At 40.5% G+C, this 21,713-nt stretch overlaps 1 protein-coding gene across 1 annotated transcript in view; it reads left to right on the top strand.

Moving 5' to 3' along the window:
* Nucleotides 1-21,713, top strand: part of LOC126190947 (chitin synthase chs-2-like) — a 252,167-nt gene that overhangs the window by 129,180 nt on the left and 101,274 nt on the right. The window contains exons 11-14 of the mRNA XM_049931591.1: nucleotides 2,573-2,783; nucleotides 11,874-12,074; nucleotides 12,146-12,372; nucleotides 12,498-12,665. Of these exons, the coding sequence (XP_049787548.1) occupies nucleotides 2,573-2,783; nucleotides 11,874-12,074; nucleotides 12,146-12,372; nucleotides 12,498-12,665 (807 nt within the window). The remainder of the gene's footprint in view (nucleotides 1-2,572; nucleotides 2,784-11,873; nucleotides 12,075-12,145; nucleotides 12,373-12,497; nucleotides 12,666-21,713) is intronic.

Below are 21,713 nucleotides of genomic sequence, written 5' to 3' on the forward strand. Positions count from 1 at the left end.
AACGTATGTGTGTTGTATTATGATTTTTGGAGGAACTTGTGATGAAGCAAGCTGGTTTCGTAACTTAAATTCTATTGTTGACATATAAACAAATATAAATTCTATACTAATTACAAACATTTGGAAGATGAAATAGTAGTAAACTTATGGTATCTATTTGGCTCTATTCGAAAACAAGTCAGCAAAGCCAGCCCTTAATTAATTCCAAAATAATTAACAGTTTTGTCAAAAGTATTGTTTGCATAACTACATATGTTAATTTCATGATTTAAACAAATAAGTCAGCTTAACAGTTGTAGTAGAAGAAATTGTTAAAAAGAACCAATTTTTTGATGTATTAAGTTAATTTAATGGGTTAAGTTTTAATTGTAATTTCTGTAAATTTAACTTTGAACAATGTGTAGTTTCAGTACCTATTATTGTGATGATATATAAGGGCCCAATTTTTGGTCATGAGACAGTCAGCCCACAGCCGAGTTTCAGACAAGAAACCTGTGTTGATTAGAACTACAACAATGTTTCAAGTTAACTGCAAAAGTATTGCACAATTATATCATAAAAACAATGACAGTGTCTGCTGCATACGTACCTGATTATTCTTCAATAACTGTGAACTTTATGGTTATGTTTTTACTGCTTGTAGATGTTCAATAGTAAACTATTGTAGCAGTATGTGGGCAATTGCCTACAACCTATTAATGAGGCTTATGGAAAGTTAAACAGTAGTGCACTGGCCATATTAAATGTGTATATGGGGGATTGTGAAAACTGAAAGTAAAAGACAGTGAAACGCAACCGTGCATCTGTCGGCTACATTATTTACAGTAGTCAGTGTCCAAATTAGAAACCCCATTTTTCAGCCATTGTAGCAATGCAGTATGCCAGCACCAAGAACAACAAACGAAATAAATAAAGCAGGCAGAAATGTCTCGAAGTTGTGGCACTGTCTTCAGTGACCACAACTTCCTTTCACTGTTGTAACATATCACATGTATGCTGTCATATTTTGTAGACAAAGGTGGCAACTGGAAACTATAGTTTACAAAATATGGCAGTATTCATGTGATATGTTATGGCAGTGAAAGGAAGGTGTGACCACTAGGGGCAGAGCCACAAGTTGCTCCAAAAATTGTACCACAACACACACATATGTCATACTAACAAATGTAAATCCACCTGATGAAGGTTTAAACCTCTGAAATATATCATGGAGATAAATAAACAGTGTATCTTTGCAGATAAGGTCATATAAAAAAAGTTTGATGTTACATTTAATTCACTCAGTCATCAGTATCTAATTTGAGTAGTATTGGTCTAATCACAAATTCTGGTTGGAAATGAATTTCTTCTGTTTCTGTTGATATATATTTTACAATGAAACAGACATATCTTCAGGAAGTGTGGTTCCAAATATTGTTGATAGACGAAAATATGCATTTAAAAGTAGAAAAAAATTGTTACCCGGCATTCAGAACTGTTAGTTCCTTCCTCCATCTGCTGATTAATACTGCACAGTCCTTCTGTTATTTTAATAGGTGGCAGTGTTCTCTTATTTACTAAAAACAAATTATGACACTTGCAGTGCAAGTGATCCCCACATAGTTGCAGCAACTATAAAAGGGCTTGCCAACATTGGGCACAGGGGAACATTTACATACAATAAGTTGCCAGAAAATACATGTTTTAAAAATCAGGCTTAGGGTAAAAATGGGAAACAGAGCTCCTAAGATTGGGAGAGACTTTGTGAACGACCTGAATAAGCAGAAACATTTTAGGTAGAAGAAGACTTAACATTTCTTTGTAGCTGTTGGAAGTGTCACAACTTTATGTGATTCTTTTATTGTTTATGTAAGATATTGTTGTTTCCAGCCTCATATATTTGTGTAATCACAATATAAGATTTCTGAACTTCGGAATATAAATAAATCATCAATATTAGCAGGAGAAATGTTGGCTATAATATTAATCACCCATTGGATTAGTACAGATTGAAAGTTTACTTGTTTTAATTGAATGCATTTGTGATAGTTGTCTTAATATGCAAAACATATTTCTCTTAATGGGGTAAATCTATTAATAACAATGTCAAGACAGATGAACATATGGTACAGCTATTTGGGCTGTCAGATTGACTAAATTTTAGAGAAACAAGTACATAATTTTATAAATCTATAATTCTTTCAGCACTTCTTCACAATATTGAATACTGGGTTCTTGTAAAAAGAATTGTGTATAAAATACAAAGTGGAGAAATGAAATCTCTCAGAAGAACAAGAGGTTACATAAAAGTAGACAACATGTGAAATAAAATATTGTGACAGAAGCTGGAAGTAGAACCTGTTAAATGTAGAGTTAGTAAATACATTAACACCCAGCACAAAGATGTACTGAACGTGGAAACACATCACTTTTCAATGCGTAGTTATTTGCTGAACTGGCTGCTAGATTAAATGTAGGAAGATTTAAGATGAGATTGTAGACAATTTGTGCAGACAGAACAAGATTAACGTTTAAAGTAAAGAAGAAGAAGACAATTTTCATAAATTTTTTTAATCATGAAATTAATTTTCAGGTAATGTATATGTATTACTTGCTTGGACATAGACTGATGGAAAAACCAATATCAGTTCATCAAAAGGAAGCTATCGCCAGAAACACCTATCTTCTAGCTATGGATGGGGATATTGACTTTCAGCCTGAAGCTGTGCTCTTATTGGTTGATCTAATGAAAAAGGACCCAAATTTAGGTGCCGCCTGTGGACGTATTCATCCCATCGGTTCGGGTAAGATGCATGAAAGAAATGCACAAAAAAATGCATGATTGGTTAATAAGTTCATTTGTCACAAATACCGTTTAGATATGAACATCTGATATTTGTGTAAGAAGTAAAATTAAATCATAAAATTATTATATTGACTATGTTGTTGTTGTGGTCTTCAGTCCAGAGACTGGTTTGATGCAGCTCTCCATGCTACCCTATCCTGTGCAAGCTTCTTCATCTCCCAGTACCTACTGCAACCTACATCCTTCTGAATCTGCTTAGTGTATTCATCTCTTGGTCACCCTCTATGATTTTTACCCTCCACGCTGCCCTCCAATGCTAAATTTGTGATCCCTTGATGCCTCAGAACATGTCCTACTAACTGGTCCCTTCTTTTTGTCATGTTTAAATTGACTAAAAGACAAAAAATCTGATCAGTATTCCCTTTTAGGAGGTACAATGCCCATTATTGCTGATAGAAGTACTTAAATCTACATCTACATTTATACTCTGCAAGCCACCCAATGGTGTGTGGCGGAGGGCACTTTACGTGCCACTGTCATTACCTCCCTTTTCTGTTCCAGTTGCGTATGGTCCACGGGAAGAACGACTGTCTGAAAGCCTCCGTGCGTGCTCTAATTTTACATTCGTGATCTCCTCGGGAGGTATAAGTAGGGGGAAGCAATATATTCGATACCTCATCCAGAAACGCACCCTCTCGAAACCTGGCGAGCAAGCTACACCGCGATGCAGAGCGCCTCTCTTGCAGAGTCTGCCACTTGAGTTTGCTAAACATCTCCGTAATGCTATCACGGTTACCAAATAACCCTGTGACAAAACGCGCCGCTCTTCTTTGGATCTTCTCTATCTCCTCCGTCAACCCGACCTGGTACAGATCCCACACTGATGAGCAATACTCAAGTATAGGTCGAACGAGTGTTTTGTAAGCCACCTCCTTTGTTGATGGACTACATTTTCTAAGGACTCTCCCAATGAATCTCAACCTGGTACCCACCTTACCAACAATTAATTTTATATGATCATTCCACTTCAAATCGTTCTGCACGCATACTCCCACATATTTTACAGAAGTAACTGCTACCAGTGTTTGTTCCGCTATCATATAATCATACAATAAAGGATCCTTCTTTCTATGTATTCGCAATACATTACATTTGTCTATGTTAAGGGTCAGTTGCCACTCCCTGCACCAAGTGCCTATTTGCTGCAGATCTTCCTGCATTTCGCTACAATTTTCTAATGCTGCAACTTCTCTGTATACTACAGCATCATCCACAAAAAGCCGCATGGAGCTTCCGACACTATCTACTAGCTCATTTATATATATTGTGAAAAGCAATGGTCCCATAACACTCCCCGTGGCACGCCAGAGGTTACTTTAATGTCTGTAGACGTCTCTCCATTGATAACAACATGCTGTGTTCTGTTTGCTAAAAACTCTTCAATCCAGCCACACAGCTGGTCTGGTATTCCGTAGGCTCTTACTTTGTTTATCAGGTGACAGTGCGGAACTGTATCGAACACCTTCCGGAAGTCAAGGAAAATAGCATCTACCTGGGAGCCTGTATCTAATATTTTCTGGGTCTCATGAACAAGTAGGGAAACAATACACATACCTTTTGGAATAATAGGTCCCTTCTTCAAAGAGGCAGGGAAAAATTGTTTTGGATGTTTGAAAAGGGAGAGGGCAACAAGTCACTCAACCCTAAACTGAAAAAGATGAAATGAAGGACTGTTACTGTTTGGCTTTATGCCAGTGATGAGATCATTATAGATGGATCCTGAGCTCAGATTTGGGAAAGATAGTGAAGGGAATTGGCTGTGCGCTTCTTATCGTAAGAGATCTAGGGCAGTACTCAGACTAAATTAAGAGGGGTGAATGGATAAAGGAAAAGATGGAGTAAAACACACCAGAGAGAGTAGCAGGTCGAAGATTGTGCACAGGTAAGCAACTGTGCCAGCTTCAGTTCAGAGTTGATAGGATAGAGTGAGAAGAAGAAAAGATGGAGAGAAAATGTAAAGTCAAAAAAATAGTGTAATAAGGATTAGGAAAAGGAGAAAGAAGACAAGGAAAAAAGACAGAGAGAGTAAAATTACACTGTCCAGTCACTTTAATGTGATCACCAGTCAAAAGCCTGAGTAACCATCTTTTGCAATTAGGACCACTGCAAGACATGCAGAACTTCAGCTTCAATGAGAAATTCTTAATTTCATATAACTATAGCATATGTAGTACATACATAATGGACAAAAGGGAAAAAATATGTACTTAAAGAGTAGAATTGTAGCATGTGGAGACCCTCCCACCTTGCTACATTTCATAGGAACTTAAACTTTTTGCTTATGATGCAATTATCTGTAATGAAATACTGTGTGAAAAAGCTAAAAAAATATTCAGTCAGGTGTAATAAGATTTCAAAGTGGGGCAAAGGTTTGCAACTTGCTTGAGATGTTCAGAAATGTGAAATTGGGGACTTAAAAAAAAGTACATAATATCTTAGGACTACACTATCAGCAAGTTACAATGTGAATCAGTCAACTCAAACAAATAACTGTGTGTAACAATTTGTAGGGATATGAAATGCACTGACCACACAGATTAAGTTGTAGGTAAAGTTGGTGATAGACTTTGATTCATTGGTGGAATACTAGGGAATTGCAACAAGTCTACAAAAGAGATTCATTACAAAACACTCTTGCAAACCATCATTGGTTATTTCTGAAGTGTGTGGCAGACATACCAGATTGGAGTAACAAGAAATATTGAACATATATAAAGAAGAGCAAGTCTCACAGGATGTGAAAGACACTGAACTGGTAGATGCTTGAAGATAGGAGCAAAGCATCCTGTAATGAAGAAAGGCACAAAACAGTCTGAGAAAGTCTACTTAACGATGTTTCAGGAACCAGCTGTAAGTGATGAATTTGGGAATGTAGTACAACTCTCTCCATAACGTTCCTTTAGGTATTGCAAGAACAAGATTGGATTATTTACAACATGCACAGAGGGGTTTGAACAATCATTCTTTTCACACTCCATAGCTGAAAGGGATGTGGAGAAGCCATAATAAGAGGTACAATGTAACATACTCCTTGTCATGTGTATCACAGTGGTTTGTAGGGTATGGCTGTAGAACATGTTTAGCAGCTGGGTACTGTATGTAGCCTAAGCAGACCATTCTTTTGTGGTGGTGGTCTTCTCTGTACAGAGAGCTGTCTAGTTAACACATGTTACCTGGTAAACAATACTGGAATTTTTACATATTGCCCTGCCTTTAGTATTGTATGTCTTTTCAGTTGTAGGTTGTTGTTTTAAAATGCTTTGTAGTGGGAACTGTTGCAGACCTTCAGGTTGGAATGTTGGCTTGGGAAAGTCTTACGGTTTGATGTGGATGTTCTGAAGATTGAGATGGTGACTGACTTAGACAGTGGGTTATCACGGAGAGATTGTCTCATTTCAGGACTTGGCATTGTGAAATTATATGATTGACGTATTCAAGTCCTGGGTGATTCTGAGTGACTAGACGTTTGCCTTTGGCATTTTTCAAAGGGAGCTATGTTGATTGAAGGGACAGAAGAGGAGACTATGTGGAAAATTTGTTTGTGGTCAAGGTCAGTGGGGTAATTGTATGAGAGAAAACTGTGAAAGAAGGTACTTGTACAGGTATTCAGGGATTTGGTGTAAGAGCAGATATGTTAATCATGGATACCTCATCTGTAGGGGAGGGATTGTTTAAGGTGGAAGGGGTGGCTGCTCTAGAAGTGAAGATATTGTTGCCTGTTGCCTATAAAACATAGCACCACTGTAACTAAAAGTCATCATGAAAGTAATGCAAACTACTCATGGAACATGTTTAGAATAGTTTTGCAACAGTCTTTCTGTTGCATACAGCTGTAATTATTCATGTTATGGATACGTACATGGTGATCCATTTGAGATGTCAGAAAAGTATAATATTATTTTTATTACATTAATATATGTACATCTGAGCATTTTTCTGTAATGTAGTTGAAAATGGTCAGAGCCAACAATAACTGACCATGCTCTGGGAGGCCCACCAACAGCTTGAGTCGACACAAATTAGCACACTCGGTGTGTCTTGATTATTTAGTGAAAATGGTCATTACAATATGTCATATAGTATGTGAAACCTTGAGTGTTGTAGAGACACAGCGAGTTTTCAAACATTCGTACAATGTAGGGTATGACCCGTCACACCAAGACATTGATAAATAGTACAATATGTTCATGGAAAATAGATTATAGATGCCTCATACAAGCAGAAGGCGGTGTGATAGAAACAAGGAGGAAGATATTCAACTAACCATAACTCAAAGCCCTCGAAAGTCACTCTCCTGCATATCAGCAGAGCTGAATACATCAAACACATGTCAGAGGACTGTTAGACAGTACTTTAACATGTATCTGTACCATATTCAGTGCACACAAGAACTAGCACGGCTCAATTATGGAACTCGACTCCAATTCGTTATAATGATGTTTGGGTGGTAGGAAGCGGATAGTCATTGGCTGAGTCAATGGCTGTTCACAGATGAAGCCACATTTCATGTGAGTTGCCAAATCAACATGCTTAACTGCATCATTTGGGGAACTGAGAATACACATGTCTTAGACGTCTACAAACGAAGCCACATTTCATGTGAGTGGCTGAGTCAACACGCTGAACTGCAGAATTTGGGGAACTGAGAATACACATGTTTCATACAAACTCGAAAGAGCCACCTGCAAAGTGAAAGCATGTTGCAGAATGACCCATGAGAAAGTCTTCAATCCATTCTTTTTTGTGGAGAAGATCATTTGTGTCTGCAATTACCTTGAAATGATTGAGCAGTGTGGTTCCTCTATTACAGCAAGGTGGGGTATTGGACACCATTATCTATCACCAGAATGGAATTGCAATGCATTGGGCTCTGGTAGAGTGGGAACAATAAAACCAGATATTCAATGATCACTGGTGTTGCTGTGGTGGACCTATCCCATGGCCTCCGAATACCCTGACCTAACACCTACAGATTTTTTTTGTGAGCTGTGTCAAGTCAACGGTGTATGAACAAAGACCACAGAATCTGGCTGACCTATGGAAGCAGATTTCAGCAGCCTTTCAGCAAATCACTCCAGAAATGCTGCACACCATGTGGTGCAACATGTATCTGAGATATGATGTGTGGAGCATTCGCATTGGCAGACATGTTGAGTTCTAAAGTGCTGTGCCAAAAACTTAAGAACACAAATTCCAGGCCCTCCTACATATGTATGTGCAAATAATAAATTTGCATAGTTTGCTGCATATAATGTTTTATTTTTCTGACATCTCAAATGGATCACCCTATATAAGTAGTGCGTTGCTAACAAATAAACACTGTACAACTGATCTGGCATGGCAAAAGTCTGTGATGATGAGGGAAGAACTCTATACCAGGTTCTCTTCCTGATTGTAGGTATTTGATAATGTTCTGTTCAGGTGGTTGGATGATGATGTGAATGTGTTGAATTACATCTGCATGTTTTTCAGACCACATCAGATTTTTTTTTGTCATTTAGACACTGTCATTACAGAAAATTGCATACTTGTTATACATCAGAATTTTGCGATTGGCTAATTCTGGCAACAAGAATTGTCTACATAATACTTCATCAGAGAACATATATGTAGAAAGTGGCCAGCCTGACATGTAAACTCTCTTGCAGTGTGCTTTTCACTTGTGCTGTCACACTGTGTAGAACCTTAGCACTTTATTTTCATTATTTATGTCCAAAATATTGTTGATTTAAAGACTCATTGTAACAGACTTGCAGCATATCATAAATTATTTGCTTCATGTAATAGATTTTATCTAGCTCTGATTCATCACTATTATCACAGCTGTAAACTGGAACTCTCAATTGTTACAGATTGCAGATGTTTTCAGTCTTCCAGAATGCTCTTAACATCTTGTGAGTTCTCTGTCTGTGAATTTCTTTCTCTATTCAATTTGCCTGCATTGTTACTCCAGGATACTTGAATGTTTGAATTTTCTTGATAGCACCAGCTTTTGTCATGATCTTTTTTTGGTTCATCTTTTTGGTATTTTCTCAGAGGAGATATGTAGTCTGATCTTTCAGCCTTCTCTCTGATGATCTCAGTTTGCTTTAGTGCTATTTCTGTGTTATCTGTGAGTATTGCCAGATCATTAGCCAATGCCAGACAGCCAATATCTAGTCCTTTGGTTTTCCTTCCAAGCTTGACTGGTTTATAAAGTCCATGTACTTCATTTCTTTTTACCGTTCCCTGATGACTTTGTATAACAGCATATTGAACAATAGTGGTGAAACACCATCGTCTGTCCCACTCCTGTTCTAATCTTTGAGGGATGAGATAACTCTCTAATGAATTTAATATTGATTTGGTGTTTGTCAGTGCCTGATAACTTTCACTGTCTTCTCATTGAGGCCACTTCCTTCCATTACTTGTATCAGTGGTGGCCTATCTATAGGGTCATATACTTTTTTGGGAGAAAAAAAAAAAAAAAAGAAACATGGTCTCTCTGATTTTCATTGTTTGGTGTCTCGGGATTGCCTTTATACTGAGCATCTCATCAGTACAGGATCTTTCCAGTCTGAAGCCTGCTTGGTATTGTCTTACACTGTTTTCCAGTTGGAACTGCGTTCTGTTCTAACCTACTTCCTTGCCACGTTGACTTCAATATTCATAGTGTTTACATTTTCCAAACTTTGCAAAATTTTACTTTGCTTATGTTCATGTAAAACAAGCACTTTGGATTGAGCAAATGTTGGTAAAATATTAAAGTGGATAGTTTGTACTTAACATGTAGCACTCATCTGTAGATGGATAAATTTTTTTGGCTCTCTGTCTAGTGGTATAGTTCTTCTCCTTGCAACAGGAAGTTGGGTTTTAATTTTGAAATAAAAGGTGGTTATAATTAAACTTGAACTACTTGAGAGGCCCAAAAAAAATTAGTGAGTGTAGGATAATGAGACTTTGTGGAACATTTGTAAGGACTTGTGGATGAGAAGTAATGAACAAACCATTTAAAGAAACACATTTTAACTCCCACATGATGGGTAACATTTGTTAACTGCAGACCATGTTTATATCGCAGGTTACAAATGCTGCTTAATGTTATGACCATCTGCATCCACAACAGCCTGCAACTGCACTAGAGATATATCATTTCACAGTTGTTCACAGCACTGTTTGAATGGTGAACCATGCATGCTTGTTTAACTGTCATGACAGCTTGTGAAGTGCTTGAAGATCACACATCATGGCCAGTCTTCTTAGCATCCTCAGCGACAGTAACTTCTTCAACAATTTGTGACACAGGAATAAATCCCAAATCGCCAGTTAATTTGAACTTACGAATCATGTTCTTCAACTTCGGTATGGGAAGAGGACCTTTTCATGTTACTTTAAAGTGTTGACACTTTGTGAAATGCAGCAGCACTGTTGCTATTATTTTGATAAAACAGTTCACTTTGTCCAGACCCATGTTGACTGTCTGCAACAATAATGCTCACTGATGCTTGTACTTCAACCATGCATCGCTGTACCATTACCAACGCCTAATGGCAAGTCATGACACTAACACTGCTTACAATGCAAAACCAGCAGCCCAGAGTCTGAACATCATTGCCATGAAGTTGGATATACATACAATAAATAGTTTTCCATCCAAACTGACTCAAGAAGCAAAAGTTTAATTATGATGACCCAGTGTGTATGAAGTAAATAAATGTTGTGTGACTAGGGCCTCCCATCAAATAGACCATTCGCCGGGTGCAAGTCTTTTGATTTGACACCACTTCAGCGACTTGCGCGTCAATGGGGATGAAATGATGATGGTTAGGACAACACAATATCCAGTTCCTGAGTGGAGAAAATTCCCAACCCAGCCAGGAATCCATCCCGGGCCCTTAGGATTGACATTCTGTTGCACTGACCACTCAGCTACTGGGGGCAGACTGTATGAAGTAATAATATAGATATTGCAGGCAACTTTGTCTTCATATCAATTTTTAATAAACATTAGGATTTATACTTTTTGGAGGTAACACAAATTTTCCAAGTTTCAACAAGTACAAACTGACTAGTTCTTTGGTCCGTATCCCAACAACTTGTCAACTCAACACTTCATAGCAAAGTGAGCGATACAACAACTCACATAGTCATCAAAGATGCTGTAATTACATATCGATTCTTTTAAACCCAGATAAACTTTCATATGATTTAGTGTTCACACCAAAAAGTCTTTTAAATTATTTTTCATAACAATTACAGAAGCAACAATAATTTTTAATGTAAATTGCCTCAATTGCAATTACAATTTTAAAGTACATTGAAAATATAAAAAATAATTACATATCTGAAGACATTAAATTTATGTTAAAGTCATGTCTTCTGTTTATAAGTATGTGAGATTATTTTATTTATGTTGCCAAAATTACACTAAATTTATAATTACAATTTGTATTCTCTTTGATAGTGTTGTAAATTTATCTGTGTATTGTATTCTTCAATATGTGACAAAAATTGGTATGCTGACCAATTTCACTACAGTTCCTAGCAGGAGCTGTGATAGAGTTTTGTATGTGACAGGCAGTAAAGATATCCCTCTGTAATTGCTAACATTGGTCCTATCCATTCTCTTACGTAGAGGGTGTTTAACAGTGCACTTCCAGCCTTCTGGTATTGCTTTGGTCTCCCATATGTCTTCTATGATATTTATATTCTTATTAGAATTTATTATTATCATTGTCTGCCTCGGTAGCTGAGTGGTCAGCGTGACAGACTGCCTTCCTACAGGCCCGGGTTCGACTTCCGGCTGGATCGGAGATTTTCTCCACTCAGGGACTGGGTGCTGTGTTGTCTTCATCATCATTTCATCCCCATCTGGCACGCAGGTTGCCCAATGTGGTGTCGAATGTAATAAGACCTGTACCAAGGCGGCCAGACCTGCCCCGCAAGGTGCCTTGCGACCAATGATGCCAAACGCTCATTTCATTTCCATTATTATCATTATATATAATCATCATTATTGTTATTATTATTATTATTATTATCACTTTAGGTCCAATGCAGTGGTATCAGGTCTTTGAATATGCGATTGGACATTGGTTACAGAAAGCTACTGAGCACATAATAGGTTGTGTGCTTTGTAGCCCTGGGGCATTTTCATTATTTAGAGCAAAAGCTCTTATGGACGATTCTGTGATGAACAAGTATGCCTTTCGCTCGTGTGAAGCTCGACATTATGTACAGTTTGATCAAGGTAAGTTACACTGAAATAATTATACTGTAACAGTGGAACAAAGAACCACCACTAATTTATTGAATTCACAGGTGAAGACAGATGGCTTTGTACATTACTTCTGCAAAGGGGCTATAGAGTAGAATATGCAGCAGCCAGTGATTCATATACACATTGCCCTGAGGGTTTTAATGAATTTTTCAACCAACGTAGGCGATGGATACCTTCAACTACAGCTAATATTCTGGATCTTCTAATGGACAGTAAAAGAACAATTAAAGCTAATGATAACATCTCTCTACCATACATCATGTACCAGGTAATATCAAAGAATTATCTACAGTTTTTTATTTTTGTGAAGCACAATTCATTACACAAATCTTTGGAGAACACATAGCTAAGGATGAAAAGCAATTTGTATATACTGGATGCATTTATTTACAGATCCTCTTAATGGGTGGAACGGTACTTGGACCTGGAACTATATTCCTGATGTTAACAGGAGCATGTGTGACAGCCTTCCGCATAGACAACTGGACAAGTTTTCTTTATAATGTTACTCCCATTTTGTTATTCATGCTAGTATGTTACACATGCAAATCAGATATACAGGTAGGCATGCATAATCTTTTTCTAAACATTTTATCCAAAAGGATAGGGTAATGCTTTACATTAAATGTCGCATTTGTGACAATATTATCTGTATATATTTAATAAATTTTCTGGTAGTTTTTTGAGTTGGGTGCTCAGTAACTTGATGCTGAGCATCTAGCAAATTTTCTTTCTGATGTTGTGTTTCTGTCAGTGGTAATAAGCAGCCATACATGTATGTTTGTCAAGATTTATTTAAGCCTGGAAAGTCCTAATAAAGAAAAAAATATCAGAGTATCAGTGGCCTTATATTGCCAAGGAAACACTTCCTTGTTCTGTTTATAGCATTTTAAAATTGTTTTATTCTGTATGCTATATGTCTGTTAAAGATGTACATCACTTTTGGATATATTTTTTAACAATAGGGGCCTCATCAGTTTGTGCAATGTTTTAGATCAGTGCCGTTTATTTGCCTCTAAAGAACTGTAATTGCGTAGGTGAATGGAGAATGTCCATCTATCAACTATTAATTATTGAAAAGTTTTCTTTATTCATGCGTTAAACTACATGTGTACAAACTGCACCTGATGTGGAGGCAACCTGTGTCAAGGATAGGAGAGGGATGAATTGTGAGCACCAGAACGTAAACAGTTTAAAATGAAAGAATTAATTAAAGAAACTCATGATATACTGCAAACTATGGATGAAGGGCAACAGGCAGATTGCATATTTCTAGATTTCTGGAAAGCATTTGACACGGAGCCCTGTTGCAGGCCATTAATGAAGGTACGAGAACATGGAATAAGTTCACAAATGTGAGTGACTTGAAGACTTCTTCAGTAATGTAACCCAGTATGTTGTCCTCAATGACAATTGTTCATTGGAGACAAAGGTATTGTCAGAAGTACCCCAGGGTAGTGTGGTAGGACCGCTGATGTTCTCTAGGTACACAAATGATTTGGCAGACAGTGTGATAAATGGCAGCTAACACTAAATGTGGAAAAATGTAAGTTAATGTGGTTGAGTAGGAAGAACAAACCTGTGATGTTCAGATACAGTACTAATAGTGTCCTGCTTGACACAGTCAAGCCATTTAAGTATCTGGGCATAACACTGCAAAGCGGTGCGAGATGGAATAAGCTTATGAGAACTGTGGCAGGGAAGGTGAATGGTTGACTTCAGTTTATTGGGAGAATTTTAGGAAAGAGTGGTTCACCTATAAAGGAGACCACATACAGGACACTGGTGTGACCTATTATTAGATTAGATTAGATTAGATTAATACTAGTTCCATGGATCATGAATACGATATTTCATAATGATGTGGAACGAGTCAAATTTTCCAATACATGACATAATTAAGTTATATATCTAAAAAGAAAGATGATGAGACTTACCAAACAAAAGTGCTGGCAGGTCGATAGACACACAAACAAACACAAACATACACACAAAATTCTAGCTTTCGCAACCAACGGTTGCCTCGTCAGGAAAGAAGGAAGGAGAGGGAAAGACAAAAGGGTTTGGGTTTTAAGGGAGAGGGTAAGGAGTCATTCCAATCCCGGGAGCAGAAAGACTTACCTTAGGGGGAAAAAAGGACAGGTATACACTCGCACACACACACACACATATCCATCCGCATATACACAGACACAAGCAGACATTTGTAAAGGCAAAGAGTTTGGGCAGAGATGTCAGTCGGGGCGGAAGTACAGAGGCAAAGATGATGTTGAAAGACAGGTGAGGTATGAGCGGCGGCAGATTGAAATTAGAAATTAGCAGAGATTGAGGCCTGGCGGATAGCGAGAAGAGAGGATATGCTGAAGGGCAAGTTCCCATCTCCGGAGTTCTGACAGGTTGGTGTTAGTGGGAAGTATCCAGATAACCCGGACGGTGTAACACTGTGCCAAGATGTGCTGGCCGTGCACCAAGGCATGTTTAGCCACAGGGTGATCCTCATTACCAACAAACACTGTCTGCCTGTGTCCATTCATGCGAATGGACAGTTTGTTGCTGGTCATTCCCACATAGAACGCTTCACAGTGTAGGCAGGTCAGTTGGTAAATCACGTGGGTGCTTTCACACGTGGCTCTGCCTTTGATCGTGTACACCTTCCGGGTTACAGGACTGGAATAGGTGGTGGTGGGAGGGTGCATGGGACAGGTTTTACACCGGGGGCGGTTACAGGGGTAGGAGCCAGAGGGTAGGGAAGGTGGTTTGGGGATTTCATAGGGATGAACTAAGAGGTTACGAAGGTTAGGTGGACGGCGGAAAGACACTCTTGGTGGAGTGGGGAGGATTTCATGAAGGATGGATCTCATTTCAGGGCAGGATTTGAGGAAGTCGTATCCCTGCTGGAGAGCCACATTCAGAATCTGATCCAGTCCCGGAAAGTATCCTGTCACAAGTGGGGCACTTTTGGGGTTCTTCTGTGGAAGGTTCCGGGTTTGAGGAGATGAGGAAGTGGCTCTGGTTATTTGCTTCTGTACCAGGTCGGGAGGGTAGTTACGGGATGCAAAAGCTGTTTTCAGGTTGTTGGTGTAATGGTTCAAGGATTCCGGACTGGAGCAGATTCGTTTGCCACGAAGACCTAGGCTGTAGGGAAGGGACCGTTTGATGTGGAATGGGTGGCAGCTGTCATAATGGAGGTACTGTTGTTTGTTGGTGGGTTTGATGTGGACGGACGTGTGAAGCTGGCCATTGGACAGGTGGAGGTCAACGTCAAGGAAAGTGGCATGGGATTTAGAGTAGGACCAGGTGAATCTGATGGAACCAAAGGAGTTGAGGTTGGAGAGGAAATTGTGGAGTTCTTCTTCACTGTGAGTCCAGATCATGAAAATTTCATCAATAAATCTGTACCAAACTTTGGGATGGCAGGCCTGGGTAACCAAGAAGGCTTCCTCTAAGCGACCCATGAATAGGTTGGCGTACGAGGGGGCCATCCTGGTACCCATGGCTGTTCCCTTTAATTGTTGGTATGTCTGGCCTTCAAAAGTGAAGAAGTTGTGGGTCAGGATGAAGCTGGCTAAGGTAATGAGGAAAGAGGTTTTAGGTAGGGCGGAAGATGATCGGCGTGAAAGGAAGTGCTCCATCGCAGCGAGGCCCTGGGCATGCGGAATATTTGTGTATAAGGAAGTGGCGTCAATGGTTACAAGGATGGTTTCCGGGGGTAACAGACTGGGTAGGGATTCCAGGCGTTCGAGAAAGTGGTTGGTGTCTTTGATGAAGGATGGGAGACTGCATGTAATGGGTTGAAGGTGTTGATCTACGTAGGCAGAGATGCGTTCTGTGGGGGCTTGGTAACCAGCTACAATGGGACGGCCAGGATGATTGGGTTTGTGAATTTTGGGAAGAAGGTAGAAGGTAGGGGTGCGGGGTGTTGGTAGGGTCAGGAGGTTGATGGAGTCAGGTGAAAGGTTTTGTAGGGGGCCTAAGGTTCTGAGGATTCCTTGAAGCTCCGCCTGGACATCAGGATCCGTCCTCCGTCACAGCGGGACCCACCTCCTCTTCCTCAAAATCACCCTCTCCTAACCTTCCAGGAATTTCTGACTTCCAGCCTTGCCTCTCAATCCTTCTTAAAAAACCTTAATCCTAATCCCAACATCACCACTGCTGAAGCCCAGGCTATCCGTGATCTGAAGGCTGACCGATCCATCGTCATTCTTCCGGCGGACAAGGGTTCCTCGACTGTGGTACTTGATCGTCGGGAGTATGTGGCTGAGGAACTGCGTCAGCTTTCAGACAACACTACTTACAAAGTTTGCCAAGGCAATCCCATTCCTGATGTCCAGGCGGAGCTTCAAGGAATCCTCAGAACCTTAGGCCCCCTACAAAACCTTTCACCTGACTCCATCAACCTCCTGACCCTACCAACACCCCGCACCCCTACCTTCTACCTTCTTCCCAAAATTCACAAACCCAATGATCCTGGCCGTCCCATTGTAGCTGGTTACCAAGCCCCCACAGAACGCATCTCTGCCTACGTAGATCAACACCTTCAACCCATTACATGCAGTCTCCCATCCTTCATCAAAGACACCAACCACTTTCTCGAACGCCTGGAATCCCTACCCAGTCTGTTACCCCCGGAAACCATCCTTGTAACCATTGACGCCACTTCCTTATACACAAATATTCCGCATGCCCAGGGCCTCGCTGCGATGGAGCACTTCCTTTCACGCCGATCACCTTCCGCCCTACCTAAAACCTCTTTCCTCATTACCTTAGCCAGCTTCATCCTGACCCACAACTTCTTCACTTTTGAAGGCCAGACATACCAACAATTAAAGGGAACAGCCATGGGTACCAGGATGGCCCCCTCGTACGCCAACCTATTCATGGGTCGCTTAGAGGAAGCCTTCTTGGTTACCCAGGCCTGCCATCCCAAAGTTTGGTACAGATTTATTGATGAAATTTTCATGATCTGGACTCACAGTGAAGAAGAACTCCACAATTTCCTCTCCAACCTCAACTCCTTTGGTTCCATCAGATTCACCTGGTCCTACTCTAAATCCCATGCCACTTTCCTTGACGTTGACCTCCACCTGTCCAATGGCCAGCTTCACACGTCCGTCCACATCAAACCCACCAACAAACAACAGTACCTCCATTATGACAGCTGCCACCCATTCCACATCAAACGGTCCCTTCCCTACAGCCTAAGTCTTCGTGGCAAACGAATCTGCTCCAGTCCGGAATCCTTGAACCATTACACCAACAACCTGAAAACAGCTTTTGCATCCCGTAACTACCCTCCCGACCTGGTACAGAAGCAAATAACCAGAGCCACTTCCTCATCTCCTAAAACCCGGAACCTTCCACAGAAGAACCCCAAAAGTGCCCCACTTGTGACAGGATACTTTCCGGGACTGGATCAGATTCTGAATGTGGCTCTCCAGCAGGGATACGACTTCCTCAAATCCTGCCCTGAAATGAGATCCATCCTTCATGAAATCCTCCCCACTCCACCAAGAGTGTCTTTCCGCCGTCCACCTAACCTTCGTAACCTCTTAGTTCATCCCTATGAAATCCCCAAACCACCTTCCCTACCCTCTGGCTCCTACCCCTGTAACCGCCCCCGGTGTAAAACCTGTCCCATGCGCCCTCCCACCACCACCTATTCCAGTCCTGTAACCCGGAAGGTGTACACGATCAAAGGCAGAGCCACGTGTGAAAGCACCCACGTGATTTACCAACTGACCTGCCTACACTGTGAAGCGTTCTATGTGGGAATGACCAGCAACAAACTGTCCATTCGCATGAATGGACACAGGCAGACAGTGTTTGTTGGTAATGAGGATCACCCTGTGGCTAAACATGCCTTGGTGCACGGCCAGCACATCTTGGCACAGTGTTACACCGTCCGGGTTATCTGGATACTTCCCACTAACACCAACCTGTCAGAACTCCGGAGATGGGAACTTGCCCTTCAGCATATCCTCTCTTCTCGCTATCCGCCAGGCCTCAATCTCTGCTAATTTCTAATTTCAATCTGCCGCCGCTCATACCTCACCTGTCTTTCAACATCATCTTTGCCTCTGTACTTCCGCCCCGACTGACATCTCTGCCCAAACTCTTTGCCTTTACAAATGTCTGCTTGTGTCTGTGTATATGCGGATGGATATGTGTGTGTGTGTGCGAGTGTATACCTGTCCTTTTTTCCCCCTAAGGTAAGTCTTTCTGCTCCCGGGATTGGAATGACTCCTTACCCTCTCCCTTAAAACCCAAACCCTTTTGTCTTTCCCTCTCCTTCCTTCTTTCCTGACGAGGCAACTGTTGGTTGCGAAAGCTAGAATTTTGTGTGTATGTTTGTGTTTGTTTGTGTGTCTATCGACCTGCCAGCACTTTTGTTTGGTAAGTCTCATCATCTTTCTTTTTAGATATATTTTTCCCACGTGGAATGTTTCCCTCTATTATATTCACATAATTAAGTTAATTTAACAACATACTTAAGTTAATATAACAACTTTTTTTGTGTGTTCTTTTTATTTTTTATTTTTTTATAATTTTTTTTTCTTAATTTATATCTAAAAATTCCTCTATGGAGTAGAAGGAGTTGTCATTCAGAAATTCTTTTAATTTCTTCTTAAATACTTGTTGGTTATCTGTCAGACTTTTGATACTATTTGCTAAGTGACCAAAGACTTTAGTGGCAGTATAATTCACCCCTTTATGTGCCAAAGTTAGATTTAATCTTGAATAGTGAAGATCATCCTTTCTCCTAGTATTGTAGTTATGCACACTGCTATTACTTTTGAATTGGGTTTGGTTGTTAATAGCAAATTTCATAAGAGAGTATATATACTGAGAAGATACTGTGGATATCCCTAGATTCTTAAATAAATGTCTGCAGGATGATCTTGGGTGGACTCCAGCTATTATTCTGATTACACGCTTTTGTGCAATAAATACTTTATTCCTCAGTGATGAATTACCCCAAAATATGATGCCATATGAAAGCAATGAGTGAAAATAGGCGTAGTAAGCTAATTTACTAAGATGTTTATCACCAAAATTTGCAATGACCCTTATTGCATAAGTAGCTGAACCCAAACGTTTCAGCAGATCATCAATGTGTTTCTTCCAGTTTAATCTCTCATCAATGGACACCCCTAAAAATTTGGAATATTCTACCTTAGCTATATGCTTCTGATTAAGGTCTATATTTATTAATGGTGTCATACCATTCACTGTACGGAACTGTATGTACTGTGAAACTTCCTAGCAGATTAAAACCGTGTGCCCGACCGAGACTCAAACACGGGACCTTTGCCTTTCGCGGGCAAGTGCTCTACCATCTGAGCTACCAAAGCACGACTCACGCCCGGTCTCACAGCTTTCCTTCTGCCAGTATCTCATCTCCTACCTTCCAAACTTTACAGAAGCTCTCCTGCGAACCTTGCAGAACTAGCACTCCTGAAAGAAAGGATATTGTGGAGACATGGCTTAGCCACAGCCTGGGGAATGTTTCCAGAATGAGATTTTCATTCTGCAGTGGAGTGTGCGCTGATATGAAACTTCCTGGCAGATTAAAACCGTGTGCCTGACCGAGACTCGAACTCAGGACCTTTGCCTTTCGCGGGCAAGTGCTCTACCATCTGAGCTACTGAAGCACGACTCACGCCCGGTCTCACAGCTTTACTTCTGCCAGTATCTCGTCTCCTACCTTCCAAACTTTACAGAAGCTCTCCTGGGAACCTTGCAGAACTAGCACTCCTGACATAAAGGATATTGCGGAGACATGGCTTAGCCACAGCCTGGGGGATGTTTCCAGAATGAGATTTTCACTCTGCAGCGGAGTGTGCGCCGATGTGAAACTTCCTGGCAGATTAAAACCGTGTGCCCGAGCGAGACTCGAACTCGGGACCTTTGCCTTTCATGGGCAAGTGCTCTACCATCTGAGCTACCGAAACACGACTCATGCCCGGTCTTGCAGCTTTCCTTCTGCCAGTAATTTGTCTCCTACCTTCCAAACTTAACAGACGTTGTCCTGCGAACCTTGCAGAACTAGCACTCCTGAAAGAAAGGATATTGCGGAGACATGGCTTAGCCACAGCCTGGGGGATGTTTCCAGAATGAGATTTTCACTCTGCAGCGGAGTGTGCGCTGATATGAAACTTCCTGGCAGACTAAAACCGTGTGCCCGAGCGAGACTCGAACTCGGGACCTTTGCCTTTCGCGGGCAAGTGTTCTACCATCTGAGCTACTGAAGCATGACTCACGCCCGGTCTCACAGCTTTACTTCTGCCAGTATCTCGTCTCCTACCTTCCAAACTTTACAGAAGCTCTCCTGCGACCCTTGCAGAACTAGCACTCCTGAAAGAAAGGATATTGCGGAGACATGGCTTAGCCACAGCCTGGGGGATGTTTCCAGAATGAGATTTTCACTCTGCAGCGGAGTGTGTGCTGATATGAAACTTCTGAGCTTCTGTAAAGTTTGGAAGGTAGGAGACGAGATACTGGCAGAAGTAAAGCTGTGAGACTGGGCGTGGGTCATGCTTTGGTAGCTCAGATGGTAGAGCACTTGCCCGCGAAAGGCAAAGGTTCCGAGTTCGAGTCTCGGTCGGGCACATGGTTTTAATCTGCCAGGAAGTTTCATATCAGTCCACACTCCGCTGCGGAGTGAAAATCTCATTCTGTATGTACTGTGTCTTATCAAAATCAGTGAGAGTCCGTTTACAAGGAACCACTTAGTAATTTTCTGAAAGACAGTATTGACAATTTCATCAGTTAATTCTTGTTTGTCAGGTGTGATTACTATACTTGTATCATCAGCAAAGAGAGCTAACTTTGCCTCTTCATGAATATAGAATGGCAAGTCATTAATATATATTAAGAACAACAAAGGACCCAAGACTGACCCTTGTGGAACCCCATTCCTTATAGTTCCCCAGTTTGAGGAATGTGCTGATCTTTGCATATTATGAGAACTGCTTATTTCAACTTTCTGCACTCTTCCAGTTAGGTACGAATTAAACCATTTGTGCACCGTGCCACTCATGCCACAATACTTGAGCTTGTCTAGCAGAATTTCATGATTTACACAATCATAAGCCTTCGAGAGATCACAAAAAATCCCAATGGGTAGTGTTCGGTTATTCAGATCATTCAAAATTTGATTGGTGAAAGCATATATGGCATTTTCTGTTGAAAAACCTTTCTGGAAACCAAACTGACATTTTGTTAGTACTTCATTTTTACAGATATGTGAAGCTACTCTTGAATACTTTACTTTCTCAAAAATTTTGGATAAAGCTGTTAGAAGGGAGATTGGATGGTAATTGTTGACATCAGATCTATCCCCCTTTTTATGCAAAGGTATAACAATAGCATATTTCAGTCTATCAGGGAAAATGCCCTGTTCCAGAGAGCTATTACACAGGTTGCTGAGAATCTTACTTATGTGTTGAGAACAAGCTTTTAGTATTTTGTTGGAAATGCCATCAATTCCATGTGAGTTTTTGCTTTTAAGCAAGTTTATTATTTTCCTAATTTCAGAGGGAGAAGTGGGTGAGATTTCAATTGTATCAAATTGCACAGGTATGGCCTCTTCCATTAACAGCCTAGCAT

The sequence above is a fragment of the Schistocerca cancellata genome, chromosome 6 (genome assembly GCF_023864275.1).
Source record: "Schistocerca cancellata isolate TAMUIC-IGC-003103 chromosome 6, iqSchCanc2.1, whole genome shotgun sequence".
Classification (NCBI taxonomy): domain Eukaryota; kingdom Metazoa; phylum Arthropoda; class Insecta; order Orthoptera; family Acrididae; genus Schistocerca; species Schistocerca cancellata.